Source organism: Budorcas taxicolor, chromosome 5, assembly GCF_023091745.1.
Source record: "Budorcas taxicolor isolate Tak-1 chromosome 5, Takin1.1, whole genome shotgun sequence".
Classification (NCBI taxonomy): domain Eukaryota; kingdom Metazoa; phylum Chordata; class Mammalia; order Artiodactyla; family Bovidae; genus Budorcas; species Budorcas taxicolor.
In genome coordinates, this window is record NC_068914.1 from 56,013,120 (window position 1) to 56,030,357 (window position 17,238).

A 17,238-nucleotide genomic window follows, 5' to 3' on the forward strand; every position below is an offset into this window, starting at 1 on the left:
TGTGTCTGACTCTTTGTGACCCCATGAACCGCAGCACGCCAGGCCTCCATGTCCATCACCAACTCCCGGAGTTAACCCAAACCCATGTCCATTGAGTCAATGATGCCATCCAGCCATCTCATCCTCTGTTGTCCCCTTCTCCTCCTGCCCCCAGTCCCTCCCAGCATCAGAGTCTTTTCCAATGAGTCAACTCTTTGCATGAGGTGGCCAAAATATTGAAGTTTCAGCTTCAACATCAGTCCTTCCAATGAACACCCAGGACTGATCTCCTTTAGGATGGACTGGTTGGATGTCCTTGCAGTCCAAGGGACTCTCAAGAGTCTTCTCCAACACCACAGTTCAAAAGCATCAATTTTTCAGTGCTCAGCTTTCTTCACAGTCCAACTCTCACATCCATACATGACCACTGGAAAATCCACAGCCTTGACTAGACGGACCTTTGTTGGCAAAGTAATGTCTCTGCTTTTCAATATGCTATCTAGGTTGGTTATAACTTTCCTTCCAAGGAGTAAGTGTCTTTTAATTTCATGGCTGCAATCACCATCTGCAGTGATTTTGGAGCCCCCCAAAATAAAGTCTGACATTGTTTCCACTGTTTCCCCATCTATTTCCCAAACTGTAAGTACCTAGACAGAAACCCAACAAACTTTAAGACCACTATGTGAAAAGTGAAACAACTGTATTGAAGAACATAAAATAATACACAAATAAATGGGTATTCCAATCATATTACAAATGGCAAGACAATGTATCATAGAGGTGACTATTCTCCCAAAATTCATTTATTTACTTAAGCAATTCCAATGGAATTATGATAAGGTTTTCAAATGGGACTTCAAAAACTGTTGTTATAATTAAGCTCTAATATCAGGATTTAGGTAATACTAGTTAAAATAGTGTGGCATTTAATTATTTAACATATTCTTACTGGACTTCCCTAGTGGCTCAGATGATAAAGTATCTACCTGCAATGCAAGAGACCCAGGTTCCATCCCTAGGTCACGAAGACTCCCTGGAGAAGGGAATGGCTACCCACTCCAGCGTTCTTGCCTGGAGAAGTCCATGGACAGAGGAATCTTGTGAGCTACAGTCCATGGGGTTGCAAAGAATTGGACACGACTGAGGGACTAACACTTTCACACTTTCACTTTCAGAGCTCACCATGTGCCAGGAGCTGTTCTAGGTACTTAAGCCTGATCAGAAATAAAACAGAAACTTTAAACCTCATGGTGTTTATTCTTAGCTAGAGTGACAGACTATAAATTATAGGTATTATAAATAAATGAATTATACTCTATATTAGAATACATTAATGGCACTTGAACAAAGGCTTGGTGCAAGAGAGGGAAATTACACAGATATCTGGGAGAAGGGCATTCTAGACAGAGGGGAGATCAAATCATAAGCCAAAAGGAAAATAGTACTGATGAACCTATTTGTAGGGCAGGAATAGAGACGCAGAGGTAGAGAACAGATCTGTGGACACAGTGGAGGAAGGAGAGGATGGGACGAATTGAGAGAGTAGCACTGAAACATACATTATCATATGTTACTGTCCACTGGAAGGATTGATGCTGAAGCTGAAAGTCCAATACTTTGACCACCTGATGCAAAGAACTGACTCATTTAAAAAGACCCTGCTGCTGGGAAAGCTTGAAGGCAGGAGGAGAAGGGGATGACAAGGATGAGAGGGCTGGATGGCATCACCAACTCGATGGACATGAATTTGGGTAAACTCTGGGAGTTGGTGATGGACAGGGAGGCCTGGTGTGCTGCGATTCATGGGGTCGCAAAGAGGCAGACATGACTGAGCGATGGAACTGAACTGAATTGAAAATAGATAGTCAGTGGGAAATTGCTGTGTAACAGAGGAAGCTCAGCCTGATGCTCTGTGACAACCTAGAGGGTAGGATGTGGTGAGGGGATGGGAGGGAGGATCAGGAGAGAAGACATATGTATACTTATGGCTGATTCACAATGTGGTATGGCAGATATCAACTGCCATAAAGAAGTCAACAGGAGGCCAGTGTAGCTGGGGTGAGGGAAGAGATGAAGTCAGAAGATAAGGGAAGTCACATCATGTAGTGGGCATGCTTAGTTGCTCAGTCTGTTTCTACTCTTTGCCATCCCATGGAGTGTAGCCCCCCAGGCTCCTCTGTCCATGGAATTCTCCGGGCAAGAATACTGGAGTGGGTTGCCATTTCCTACTCCAGGGATCGTCCCAAACCAGGGATTGAACCCACGTCTCCTGCAGCTCCTGTTACTACCGCACCACCTGGGAATCCCCATAAATCACGTAGAGTCTTGTGGTAAATAGGAAACATTTGCAGAGTTTTGAGCATATGATTAACATGTTCAGATTTAGGTTTTAAAAGTCACTGATTCATGCTATGTTAAAAAAAATAGTAAGAGCCCATAAGAGAAGCAGAGAGCCTTGGAAGGAGTCTGACCACAATAATCCAGGTGAGAGATGATAGTGGTTTAGAGCAGAGGGCTAACTGGAGGTGGTGAGAAGTGGCAGATTTTAGGCATATTTTGAAAGTAGAACAAACAGAATTTCTTTACAGTTTGATGTGCAGTATGAGACATAGGTGGCTCAGCTGGTAAAGAATCTGCCTGCAATGTGGGAGACCTGGGTTTGACCCTGGGTTGAGAAGATCCCCTGGAGAAGGGAACGGCTACCCACTCCAGTATTCTGGCCTGGAGAGTTCCATGGACTATACAGTCCATGGGGTCACAAAGAGCTGGATAATACAGAGTGACTTTCACTTTCACTTTCATGAGACATAGGGAAGACCTGAGAGTAATTCCAAATTCTTTAGATTGAGCAACTGGAAATCTGAGATTTGATCATCTGAGATAGAGTAGATGCAGGGAATTTTGGAGGGGAATTTCAAAAGATAAGTTTTTTACATTTTAAGGTTCAATGTCTTTTAGATATATTAGTGGAGATAGATGTTCAATAGGCAGGTGAATATGTATGACTGGTTGTAGGATCTGAACTAGAAGTAAAGATTTATAAGTCATTCATACACAGATAGCATTTATAATATACTGTTGATTGAAATCACTGAAAGAAAAGGTGGAGGACTAAACCCTGGATTATCCCAACATTAAGAATTCAAGTACACTCCATGAACTTCCTGATGTTCAAGCTGGTTTTAGAAAAGGCAGAGGAACCAGAGATCCAATTGCCAACATCCGCTGGATCATGGAAAAAGCAAGAGAGTTCCAGAAAAACATCTATTTCTGCTTTATTGACTATGACAAAGCCTTTGACTGTGTGGATCACAATAAACTGTGGAAAATTCTGAAAGGGATGGGAATACCAGACCTCCTAACCTGCCTCTTGAGAAACCTATATGTACATCAGGAAGCAACAGTTAGAACTGGACATGAAACAACAGACTGGATCCAAATAGGAAAAGGTGTACGTCAAGGCTGTATATTGTCACCCTGCTTATTGAACTTATACACAGAGTACATCATGAGAAATGCTGGACTGGAAGAAACACAAGCTGGAATCAAGATTGGCGGGAGAAATATCAATAACCTCAGATATGCAGATGACACGACCCTTATGGCAGAAAGTGAAGAGGAGCTAAAAAGCCTCTTGATGAAAGTGAAAGAGGAGAGTGAAAAAGTTGGCTTAAAGCTCAACATTCAGAAAACGAAGATCATGGCATCCGGTCCCATCACTTCATGGGAAATAGATGGAGAAACAGTGGAAACAGTGTCAGACTTTATTTTTTGGGGCTCCAAAATCACCGCAGATGGTGACTGCAGCCATGAAATTAAAAGATGCTTACTCCTTCGAAGAAAAGTTATGACCAACCTAGATAGCATATTCAAAAGCAGGGACATTACTTTGCCGACTAAGGTCCGTCTAGTCAAGGCTATGGTTTTTCCATTGGTCATGTATGGATGTGAGAGTTGGATTGTGAAGAAGGCTGAGCACTGAAGAATTGATGCTTTTGAACTGTGGTGTTGGAGAAGACTCTTGAGAGTCCCTTGGACTGCAAGGAGATCCAGCCAGTCCATTCTGAAGATCAACCCTGGGATTTCTTTGGAGGGAATGATGCTGAAGCTGAAACTCCAGTACTTTGGCCACCTTATGCGAAGAGTTAACTCATTGGAAAAGACTCTGATGCTGGGAGGGATTGGGGGCAGGAGGAGAAGGGGACGACCGAGGATGGGATGGCTGGATGGCATCACCGACTCGATGGACATGAGTCTGAGTGAACTATGGGAGATGGTGATGGACAGGGAGGCCTGGCATGCTGCGATTCATGGGGTCGCAAAGAGTCGGACACAAATGAGTGACTGAACTGAACTGAACAGAAGAATTCAAGAAGAAAATAGGAAGTAACTCTAAATAATCTATAAAAAACCACTGAACTACTGTGCTGTACATCTGAAACTAATATTAATATGATATTTGTATCAACTATTCTTCAATAAATAAATAAATATTAGAGCAAGGTCTGACCATGAGAATGTAATCTTTCTGGAATCTGAAGAAGTCTTGGAAAGCATTTAGGAGTTTCCATTTTATGGGGATAGGAGTTTAAAGCAAATTTAATGTAACTCTCAGGATAAAATACTCTCATGAACATGAATATCTAGATGCTTTAAAAATAGTCAAGAAGAATATGATCTAGGAAAGGAGACTGAGACAGAATAACTGGTGGGGTAACAGAAAAACAGAGAGTATACTTTCCTATACTGCAAATGAAAAATAAAAATGAATCTAGCAGGAAAGAGCAAATTAAACAGCTCTGCATGCATGCATGTATGCTCAGTCGCTCAGTCACGTCCGACTCTTTGTGACTCCAATGGCCTGTAGCCCACCAGGGTGTTCTGTCCATGGGATAGTCCAGGTAAGAACACAGGAGTCGGTTGACATTTCCTCCTCCAGGTGATCTACCCAAGGATCAAACCCTCATCCCCTATGTCTTCTGCATCAACAGGTGTATTCTTTACCAGTCAGCTATCTAGGAAGCCCCAAACAACTATGACGTTAACTCACAAAGGGCTGAGCATTGGTCACTTTATTTAGCAATATAAAATCATTGATGATGGTAACAGGAGATGTTCCTGTGCAGTGATAGAGCAAAGACCTTCCTGGGGTAGGTTTATAAAGAAAGCAATTGTGGACAGTGAGTAGACCACTACTTTGAAGAACTTTGCTACACAGGGGAGTAAAAAATGAAGCAATAGCTCATTGTATAAGTAGGACCAAAAGAGAATTTCTTTTAAATTGAAGAACTTAGTGTGTTACAGCAATGGGATATATGGAGAAAAAAAAAAATGAAGACAAAGGAAAGCACAGTAAGAATTGCTGGAGAAGGACATGTGACTAAGGGGACTTTGCTGATGGCTCAACCATAAAGAATCCACATGCAATGGAGGAGACGCAAGAGATGTGGCCCTTGGAGGAGAAAATGGCAACCCACTCCAGTACTCTTGCCTAAAAAATCCCATGGACAGGGGAGCCTGTCACATTGCAGGCCAAAGGGTCGCGAAGAGTTGGACACAACTGAACATGAGTACGCACACCGGGCCAGATGACTGGGAAATATTGACATTGGTGTAACAAAGTTTTTTTTGCCCGAGGTCTTTTTTTTAAAGTTCTTAAAGGCTTATGCTTCTGTCTAAAAAGCTCTTTCATGCTTCTAGATACCCGGCCAGATTTCAGACTTCAGAAATAGTTGTATGTTTCAAAATTCATGAAATCATGTAGTTTTCCGTGATACCTTTTTCACCCGTGTTCACTTTTAATATTTATATACTTGTTACACTATTTATCTTGGCTCCTCCTTCTCACAAGCTATGTGACTTTAGAGCCAATAAATAATCCTTGCTGTATAAATCTCACAGGGTTATGACAGAGATCAAATAAAACAACTATATAAAAGGACTTTTGGAAACTGTAAAGGGCTTTGCAGAAGTTATTTATCTTGTTCTCATTGACATGTAGCCCTTTTGTTAATGAGGTTTATGGACAACTTTGAAGAATAGTCTGCCTATCTCTATAAGTCCAGAGCCGCCATTAGGGAATATTTTCCAGAATACTCATGTTGGCATGTGCAATTCTCCTGTGGATTAATAAGATTTTTGGTCACACAAATTTAGGAAACACTGAATAGTATTAACATGTAGTACTGGAGAATTTGAATAAATACTACAGTAAAGATAATAGTTCAAAATTGTATAGCATAATATATCTTAATATTCTCATCCCCAAGATATCTCTTGGGAAATGGGTTCTATAAAACACCCATTAAATTTCTGGAGAACTACTGTTTTATGAGAAATATTAAGATGGATAAACCCTAACAAAATGAAAAATAAAATTAAGTCACTTGCAGAACATCTGAATGATAGACTTAAAAATTCTCCTGAATTGGCTTAAAGATCAGACAAAACAATGTCGAGGGAAGGAAAAGTACTTCTTCTTCTTTATATCCCTATATGAAAGCTGAGTCCTTGGCGCAAAATAGACACTCAAATCTTACCAATAGGGCAGAGGTAGATGAACAAACTTTCTGTAAAACTCTTGTGAATCAGTCAGCCTTTTAAAGTCTGAAATTATCCTGCTTCAGCAAAGATGTGTTTATCCTGCTTCCCCTGGATCTGGGCTAATGATATAAATGATACTAAATCTGTTATTAAAGATAGAGGAGTTAATTTCACTTCCCATCTAATAAAAGTATAGTGAAATATAAAAACCCAGTCACTGGATTCAAAGGATTTGTTTTGAACTTATTAAGTTCTCATACAACATTAGAGAGCTTCCCTCATAGCTCAGTTGGTAAAGAAGCCACAGGCGATGCAGGAGACCCTGGTTTGATTCCTGGGTTGGGAAGATCCACGGGAGAAGGGATAGGCTATCCACTCCAGTATTCTTGGGCTTCCCTTGTGGCTCAGCTGGTAAAGAATCCACCTGCAATGCGGAGACCTGGATTCAGTCCTTGGGTTGGGAAGATCCCCTGGAGAAGGGAAAGGCTACCCACTCTAGTATTCTAGCCTGAAGAATTCCATGTACTATGCTTCTCCTGTTGGTAAAGAATCTCCTTGTAGGGCAGGAGACCCGGGTTCGATCCCTGGGTTGGGAAGATCCCTTGCAGAAGAAAGTGGCAACCCACTCCAGTATCCTTGCCTGGAAAATCTCATGGACACAGGAGCCTGGTGGGCTGCAGTCCATGGGATCGCAAAGAGTCGGGCATGGCTGAGCGACTAACATTTACTTACTTATGCAGTCCATAGAGTCGCAAAGAGTTGGACACGACTGAGCAACTTTCACTCACAACATTAGAAGATTTTTGCTTCTTATTTTCGCCATAGTTTATAAAAGATGTCTTTTGGTTATAATCTTTCTCTCCCACTCAGCTCCTATAAAGTTAATACAGGGTAACTTCCTGTGCACATGGATGAACCATGAAACAGCCTAACCTTGCCTCTTCTGGGCCCTTTTCTAGCCAGTCATAGACTTCTAGGCCACTCCAGCCTTATATATGTAAGGCTATACTTGGACCCTCTATTTCCTGGGGGGTGCACCAATCCCAAAATGGCAAATTCATAAATCCCATCCTTTTGTTTGGCTCCAATGCTTAAAAATTCAACTGATGGATAAAAGGGAATTGTACACTTTATTATAATGTTATTATGAGGAATTACATCGCTGCATATGGGATCAACACACAGAAGAAACTCTTCTGTTAGGGATGCACCTGTTCTGGCTCAGTCATGTCTGATTCTTTGTGACCCCATGGACTGTAGCCCACCAGGCTCCTCTGTCCATGGGATTTCCCAGCAAGAATACTGGAGTGGGTTGCCATTTCCTCCTCTGGGAATCCTTCTTGCTGCTGCTGCTGCTAAGTCGCTTCAGTCGTGTCCAACTCTGTGTGACCCCATAGACGGCAGCCCACCAGGCTCTCCCGTCCCTGGGATTCTCCAGGCAAGAACACTGGAGTGGGTTGCCATTTTCTTCTCCAGGGAATCCTTCTTATTCAGGGATCAAATCCAGGTCTGGAGTCTCCTGCATTGCCAGCTGAATTCTTTATCACTGAGCCACCTGGGAAGTCTGATTAAGAGGTCAAAAAAATATTTGGAGGATAATTACCTTTGAAACAGAGAAGAAACTAGAGCTTAACAATTAATAAAATAAGCCACAATTAAGAAAGAACTGAATTTTTGATGAATAGTTACTGAAAGTAGTTGACATGGGGTCAGGAAAGCATATAAAAATTGGCAAAATACAATTAATTACTAGAGATATCCCTATGGATGAGGGATTTCAGGTGTAACATAGTAGTGATATTTAAAAGAATGATATTTGTATTAATGGTCTTTTATAGTATTTTTAAAATAGATATGTAGTATATTCACAAGCCAAACATTTAAATGTATAGCTAATAGGTTTGTGTGAGACTATGTAGAATCTGCATATTACAGTATTTCATAATACAGTGCAATGGTATGAGGAAATAAAGTCCTTTTGCCATCACTGAGGAGCACATTGCTCACAAAGCTATATTAACGTTTTCTAAGTGCCCATTTTTGTTATCGGTGGTTCAGTCTAAAACAGTCTTGCATCACTAAAAATCCACAAAACCCTTAATTTTGGGAAAGGCACATTCCATACTTCATCTTTTATAAAACTTCAGTGTCCTTTATGCACAGAATGCAACCATTAGACACTTAATTGCTAGATTTTTTGATCTGAGTATGATTCTTGCCACCGATCCTTCATTTTGTTTTACATGTTTTTGGCCAAAGCTCTTCTGCCTACCTGGCAGGAATTAAAGAACTGAAAAAAATGCAAACAAAAATCTGTTTCTGATTTTATAGTGACTCAGCTTGCACATTTACGTCGACTGTTACCCAATTATTTTGTTGCATTTTATTAAAGAACAGTCATGAATTAATGTCAAATTCTAAGAGGAATGAATAAAGAGAGCAGTGCTGTTGGAAAGGGAAGCATCAGCTCGGTTCACTAAGAGTACATAAGCGCAAAGTGGGGTGACAGCAGAGAAGCTCGAGAGGGGAGAAGAGGTCAGCCAGCTGGGAAAGGATCTCCTATGGCGTGCCAAGGATGCATTGTGTGATCGCTTGAAAGATCAGCCACCCACTTCACCCTGAGCTCTGAGAAGAACCACAGTAATCTCTTAATGAGATTACTAATGAACAACAATATCAAAATGTATTGTGTCAAGTGTGACTACTGGTTTGTGAGACTTCAGTTTCACACACACACACACACAAATATATATATATATATACATACATATATATATATACATACATATATATACATACATACATACATATATATACATATATATATATATACATATGAACATAAAAGTCCATAGTAAAATGTTGCAATTGAATTACATTTTTTACAGTGGGTAGCAGACAGGTGGGTCCTTAGTGTTTGTGGATCCCAAGGCAAAAGAACAAAGAGGCTTACATGCCATAAACCTAACATGTAAAATAAACCTAACATGTCAAATAAAAAAATCATCCTGCTATCTTCCTTGAAGTACCTTTCACACTGACTTTTAGGCTAATTCTAATGAAGTTCCACAGCAGAGCTTAGTTACCCAGATATGGCCCTAGACTGCAGCCTGCTCTCTGTCTCTTCCCAGCCTCAGCTCCTTCCAGAATCCTGGTCTGCTTTATCTGCATAAACAGTGCTTCTGAAAACACATGTCCCTTAGCCTCTTCTGAGGTCCGGGGATGAGAGCACTGGAGTGTGGGCAGAGACAGATGTTGTTCCTAGGGAGAAACTCACAAAGGCTCTGGAGGGTAAGGTCTGCTTGATCTGAAAGTCTGGGCTGCTAGGAACTTGGCAGGTTGTCAAGAAGGGGTGCTGCTGTGACTCACACCTGTGCACCTTCTCCCTGTGCCCATCCTCAGAGAGGGGCACGAGGGGCCAGAGAAAGACCCTGCTCAACTGTGGACCCCTCTTGCCTAGGTTTAAATACCATACTCAGAGCAGTCAAAATCTGTAAATGCCACTGTCTTGAAGCACCTGTTCAGACTGAAAAAGAATATAACTGGGAGATTTTGGGGAAAAAAAAATTGAAGAATTAAAAAAATCATACTCTTAAATAGAATAAAATAATTCTAGAAAACAAGCACATATGTATAATTATGAAAGACTAAAAGTTCAGAAAAAAATAATATTGGATTAGAATGACTTTTCAGAAACCAATAATAACACCTAGAGAAAGCATCCTGGCATGAAAGAACATGAGATCACAAAGAAGATGAGAAGACCAAAGTTCTGGTCCTACTCTGGACAAATAAGTCACTTAATCTAAGCAGACCTCAATTTCATTGGCTATAAAATTAAGAAAAGGGGAAAAAAATCTGTAACTGGTTCAGAAGTCTGATATGAGAAAAAATGATAAATGGATATAAAGATGTAGTACAAACGATTTGTTAAAAAATATCTAATCAAGATGCTTCCATGTTTAAAATCCTTCCCATTGCTCTGAAAATAAAACTGGACTGCTTACCGCAGCCAACAAGACTGATCATCAGTGGTCTGGCACACACCCTGCCCCTGTGTGCCGTGTCCCCTGCTTCTCCCTCTCCTGACAACTAGGCTCCTTTCTGAACAGAACCTATTTCTGAGCACTTCAGTAAGTTCAGCACTAAAAGTTTACTGAAAAATGAATGGCCATGAGAATACGGTATTAATAAATATAATGACCGTAGTGCTTATCTATTGATTGTATTCTTTACAACGAAGTTACAAGCAAGGCATGACTAGCTACCTGTAACTGATGCTCAGGGAGGTTGCAGCATAAGGACACCCAGCTACTATTTAAATGGCACAGACGGGATTTGAATCCAGGTCTACTGACTTCAACCAAATTACTATTTTATTCCACGCTGCCTCAGTGACACCTCCTATCACAACTGATGCATCTCTCCTTTAAAATCTATTATCATTTTTGACATCACTTTATTCGTCACGTTTTGCAATATTAATTTGGGCAGATTATTTTCATTCCTGCAAAATTTAGTGACATCTTCTGAATCTCAATCACTGTCTAACATTCTACTTAGCAAACATTTTCAGCTGAAAAAAATAATTGCAAGTAGAGTTATAACTCAGGAGCATTATTACCTCTTTTACCAGAGCAGTGTGTTTATTAAATTTTTTCCACAAGTTAATTCCCCTGTAGAAAGCAACAGGAAAAAACTTATGGGTCGTAGTCTGAATGTTTAATGAGGCAAAATTTAGTGTTCTGAAAAATTGTTATTATCCTGTGGATATTTATGTTCTTCTAGAACAACTGATTAAATATGTGGCATAAAGAAACAGACTTGTTTCAGTTAAACTTATTTTTTTTCATTTTTATTTTTTAAATGTTGGTAATAATTACACAACTTTTCTATGAGTAATAGGCCGGTTTCAGAGTGTGCTTTGTAAGCCTATTTTTATCAACTATTTTCTCAACAGAGTGTTCAAGCCACTGATGTAAAATGTCTCCTCTTAGCTAATAACCCACTCTGACCATGTAATTTAAATAACTTTACTGCCCTAAACAAAGGGTAATCCTTGTGACTAGGATTTAGCCGTCACTTTCTGACAGTTCCACAGTATCTAGTAATAGTTTTGAGTTTTCCTCCCCAACAATCGCTTTGCAATTTATACACTAATACTACAGTCATCCTACACTGATGACCTTCATTACATAGACACTCCCCCAAATAATATTCTCTTTTCCTTTGTTTTAATATGCTTTCTAAATACTCCTTATAGAAAAATTAAGTGTAAGGAATTAAATTACAACCTTATAACACTTGTTATTCAATGGTGTTAACACACTTTAAGTAATCCTGTTAGAAGGGATACTTTTGAAAAGATTTATAATGTTCATGCATATAATTTAAGTATTTATATAAGGATGAAAAAATAATACTTAGGATATTATGTCATCTTTTATCAAAAAATGTAGGCAGCCGGAAGATGAATAAGTTCTGGGGATCTAATATATAAATTGGTGGCTATAGATAATACTATAACTATACTTGAGAATTACTAAGAGAGTAAATCTTAAAGCTTCTCATGACACACACACACACACACACACACACACACACACACACACATAGAGGCACGGTGATGAATGCATTAACTAATCTTATCATGGTAATCATTTTACATAATTATACAAAATCATCACACTGTATACCTTAAGCTCATATAATCTGTATACCAAACCACCATATTGCATACCTGAAACTTGCTTAATCTTATATGTCAATTATCTCAGTAAAGTTGAAAATAAAAGAAATGTCAGGCAGAGAAATGCGATATAAATTAAAATTTAAAGTACTTTCTTGAATAATCTCAAGACTAATATGAATTAAAGCACAGTTTACTTATTTTAAAAATTAAAAAATACATACAACATATATTTTAGGATTATATTTCAGGATAGGTACATGATATTTTGAAATACCCTAGTATATCATTACTCTGAGCATTTGGAAATCACTCTTCCTACAATTCAGGGAAATTGAAAAACAGAATACTGTTAATTACAATACTTAAAAATCTTTAATCTATTTACACCCATTCTTTACATCCATTTAAAAAGAGTGAGTTAGCAATGGCACAGAGTTTCTGTTCTGCACTGGCTGAAATGCCTTCACCCAGAACTGGAAGGCAAAGACAGTTAAAAACAAGTTCTTTGACTTTTAAAATACTCATAATCCTCTACATATACACCACTATCTTTTGAGTCCAACAGAGACAAACATCATTTATTTGTAGGTTCTCATCCTAATTCTGTAATTAGGTAATTAATCTGACATCAATTGTCTTACATTCTATAATGCCTGAATATTTAGGGGTTATATTTCAAAGAAACAAATATGAAAACAAAATACATGTATGAGTACTCCTCACTCCTCAGAAGTACTAGAGAAATAGTTTAAGCACCAAATGGTTTGTTAGCAAACAGATACGGTCTTAAACTTTTTATGCCTTTGAAAGCATATTTCTTTATAGTTTGGATTAGCATAATGTGGCATTGTGATATTTTGAAGATTTCTAAGAAAAAGACTAAATGACCATAAAGTTCATTTTTACATTCAAAACAGTGTGATTATGTAATTCTCTGAGAAAAGGCATATTACTGTATCACTGATGACATAATTAAACTGAAACAGCAATAGAAAAATGACATGCTAGTTTCCTAAACTGAGTATTTCATGTAGATGCCTTATTCTTGAGAGCTTGGTGGTTTATTTACTGAGTTAATGTCAGTTAAGTTATCTAAAGAAAAGAAAAATAAGTTTTATTCAAATTTGAAATATAGCTCATGAAATCTGGCTGTCAGACTGTATCTTATTTTTAATACCTACCTTAAGATTTCTATAAAATACATGGATAAAGGCTAAAATACTAAGCCCTTTAATGCAGAGTTGTTTGCTTCTTTCAGCCACCAGAATTGATGGTGTTCCTGGGAAATTAGTTTTATTTACTTGACTTCTTTTCCTTTAACACTTAAAGGAGGAAACATAAGAAGCCCCTTCATTTGTTTCAATTGGACAAATGAGGAAATGTGCAATTTATTTTATGGTAAGAAGTCTAGGGCTTCTCTGGTGGCTCAGCAATAAAGAATCTACCTGCAGGAGATGCAGATATGCAAGCTTGATCCCTGGGTTGAGAAGATCCCTTGGAAAAGGATATGGCAACTCACTCCAGTATTCTTGCCTGGAAAATGCCATGGACAGGAGCCTGGCGGGCTACAGTCTGTAAAGTCTCAATGAGTTGGACACGACTTAGTGACTAAACAACAAAGGTCTAGTACTATTTGTATGGTGGTCCAGTCACTTGCTTCTTAATCTCTATGTTTTAAAACCTCTTGGTATTCACAATGATACCAGTTTAGATACATGCTTCATGAGCTCTTGATGATTAAGGAGCTCAGCCATCCAAAGCCATAACTTGCAAACACCCAGGAGATGGTCCAAGCCACATGCGCAGGATGTACAAATACCTGTATTTAATATTCATGTGATTCCAGATTTACCAGCAACTGACCTTTTTTCTCTTGTGCTGGGAACAAGTGGTTCAGCACAGAAAAGCGCAGAAAGGCGCCAGAAGAGACTGCTGGTTTCCTTGACCTTGGCCTATGCCCCACCCACAAGGAAAAGCAATTCCTTCTAAAAAAATGGCAAAAGTTGGATGACTTTAGATATCCTTTCATGTAATTTCTCATTAACAGAGGTACTGCTAGAGTACCTCCAGATCAAACACATGGAAAATGAAAAGTCAAATAAGATATTATCAACATTTTTTGCAGTGATAGGCCACAGATAAGTCACCAATTATACATAGAACTATTTATAAATCAACCTTATTTTACTTTAAACAATCCTGGATATATATTACTAATATATATATACACAGACATATTTATTCAATTATAGATCTGTTCAGTCAGATATATAATTAAATTCTTCTTAAGAGAATCAAGTTAATAACAAGTATATTTGAATTATTTATGCACATATATCTGTGCATAAATCCACACACATAATATTTTTGAGAAAATCAGATTATGAGCAATTAATGATAAGGGAAATCATAAGGCACTTTTGACCAAGTCAAAACATAGTGTTTATTACAAGAATCACACAGATATTTCATATTCCTGCCAAAGGGTACAACAAGTACACATTTCCATGTAAGAGCATGTCATATGTATGATACCTTTTCATGGACTTTCTGGCCAGGTTCCATCCCTTCAAGATGTTCAGATTCTGTGGATCCCTCACTTGATACCATTTTTCTTTGTATATGAACATTTTGCTCACGCAAGGCAACAATCTGCAAAATAAAAACATTGTGCCTTTAAAATCTAAAATACCAACATGAAGTATAAAAAAATTGCGTTTACTTGAATGTGGTTAAGAACTAGTGAATACAAACAAATAATCATAAAATAACCATTAAATTTTACTCATTATTTCATAAATATTTCTAAAATTTAGATTAGCATTTTGAAAAATATTTATAATATTTATAGAATATAAAATTTACTTAAAATATTTTCTAGTTGGAAAATGTATCTATCAAGTTTGAAATGTTTCTAAAGTGGTAGGATCCATGAGTTTTTAATTCTGAAATTACTTCTTAGTTTATGAGATGCAATAAAATTTGTATTAGTCTGAATCCTTAAAGTATAAAAAAAAAATAAAGACTGAATACTGAAGACCAATTATGAGCACATTCATCTTCCCTAAGAGATAGTATATCTGCAGTTTTAAAACAAGCAAATAAATAAGCTGGACTTAATTTTTTACCACTACCATAAGCACTTAGAGTTAAATTGGTCTCACTGTCATTATTTTAACAGCCATTATCTTAGTGGTTCTAGTCCAAATATAGTTAATTTACAAAGAGAATTCTCAGACGGCAATTAATTCTTGTAAAACCTTAGCTCAGTTTGATACACATGATACTTTGAACTAAGAAACAGATTCTCAGATAGTTGTAGTTTAAGAGATCTTAATAATGTACAGAGTGGAAGATCATATTCTAGCATTTTAAAATGGTGTTTTAGAATATATTTACTATTTATACACATTATTTCAAAAGTATTTTACATTATATCAATACCACAAATTATTCATTCCTTAGCAAGTTTTATTGAAATAGCAGCTCAGATATTGAGTCAGTATTGGTTCTAGGGGAAATTAATGTCCATAGTATTCAGTACACAAAAAATATGGAATCATATTAAACTTATATGTTGAAATGATAAGACGAACATGTCACATAGACAAATAATTATCAAATAAACAAAAGACATCAAGAGACTGGTTATTTGTCCTACTGTCTGCCACTGCTGCTTGTATGCCAGTGGTGTTTTCTTGAGAAAAAGTGATTTTGCATATGACCTCCAGCAGTTCAACACACATTTCTTAAGGGCTTATCAACACAATGAAGAACAACTCCGAGAAAGTTCATCTCTCTTGCAGTACTGCGATCACCAAATAATTGGTTCCCTAAAATACCATTCTTGCCCACCTACAATCTATCCTCCACAAAGCAGCCAGATTCATCTTCTAAATTTAAGCTATATTGTGTCTCTCTTTAGCTTTCCAAACAACCTCTCTGTTTTTCCCTATTTAGCATAATTTTAAACTTCTTGACCTTTAGAATCCTTTTGACTATGATGGCTTCCTTTCAGTCCCTCAAACAGACTGGACTCGTTCTCACTCAGAACTGAGGAACTTGCTCATCTTCCCATCTGAAGCATTCTTCCCCAGCTCAGATTACAATGGACATAATCATATTTTAAAACTCAGCTGAAAACATGCTCCTCAGAGAAAGTGCTCCTAACCATTATATGTTTTACAATATATCTGTGTTTATTTCAGTGTGCACCTTACTCATTAAAATCCAATATTTTATTCCTTTATTTACTTACTCACTTTCCTTGCTTATTTAGCTAGCAGAAGTCCTAATGACATCTCACAGGAAAATAATTTTCAAAGGAATATCTTATTGAAAACAACATTTTCAAATCAAGCAGCACATCGCATTAGTATGTGGAAGGATGCAATATAAATGTTGAATTAAAATTGAATGGGTATGGAAAACCAAAGAATATAGATCTAACTTATTCAGAAATAACCACAGATAAAGATTTAGAGTGCTTGAGAATCTTCAGGGACATTCCTCTCATGTTGGCATAGAAATGAATTACATCAAAGGAAAAACAAGAGTGAGTCTCTGAATATATCATTTTTATATTACATTCCTAACAGCTTGTCTCTTGCAGAAAGCAATAATAACATACTACTATCAGTACATAATAAAACTTTGTTATGAATTTTTAAAAATTAAAGAATTGTATATTGAGATCTCACTAAGACAACATCCAGCACCAGTGTTAGTCGCTCAGTCATGTCTGACTCTTTGCAACTCCATGGACTGTAGACCACCAGGTTCCTCTGTCCATGGAATTCTCCAAGAAAGAATACTGGAGTGGGTAGCCATTCCCTTCTCCAGAGGATCTTCCTGACTCAGGAATCGAACTAGAGTCTCCTGCATTACAGGCAGATTATTTATCCTCTGAGCTACCAGGGAATCCCAGATAACATTCATGACTTAACAAATAATGTTAAGGCAAAGGCAACAATAAATTTAAAAATTCTTTGCATTTTCTTCCATTATTTAAGTTACTTAGAAGT

General features: G+C 37.7%; 1 protein-coding gene across 1 annotated transcript in view; it reads right to left on the minus strand.

The window, feature by feature from the left end:
* Positions 1-17,238, minus strand: part of PPFIA2 (PTPRF interacting protein alpha 2) — a 509,230-nt gene that overhangs the window by 133,507 nt on the left and 358,485 nt on the right. Inside the window, exon 7 of the mRNA XM_052641133.1 lies at positions 14,750-14,866. Coding sequence (XP_052497093.1) covers positions 14,750-14,866 — 117 coding nt within the window. The remainder of the gene's footprint in view (positions 1-14,749; positions 14,867-17,238) is intronic.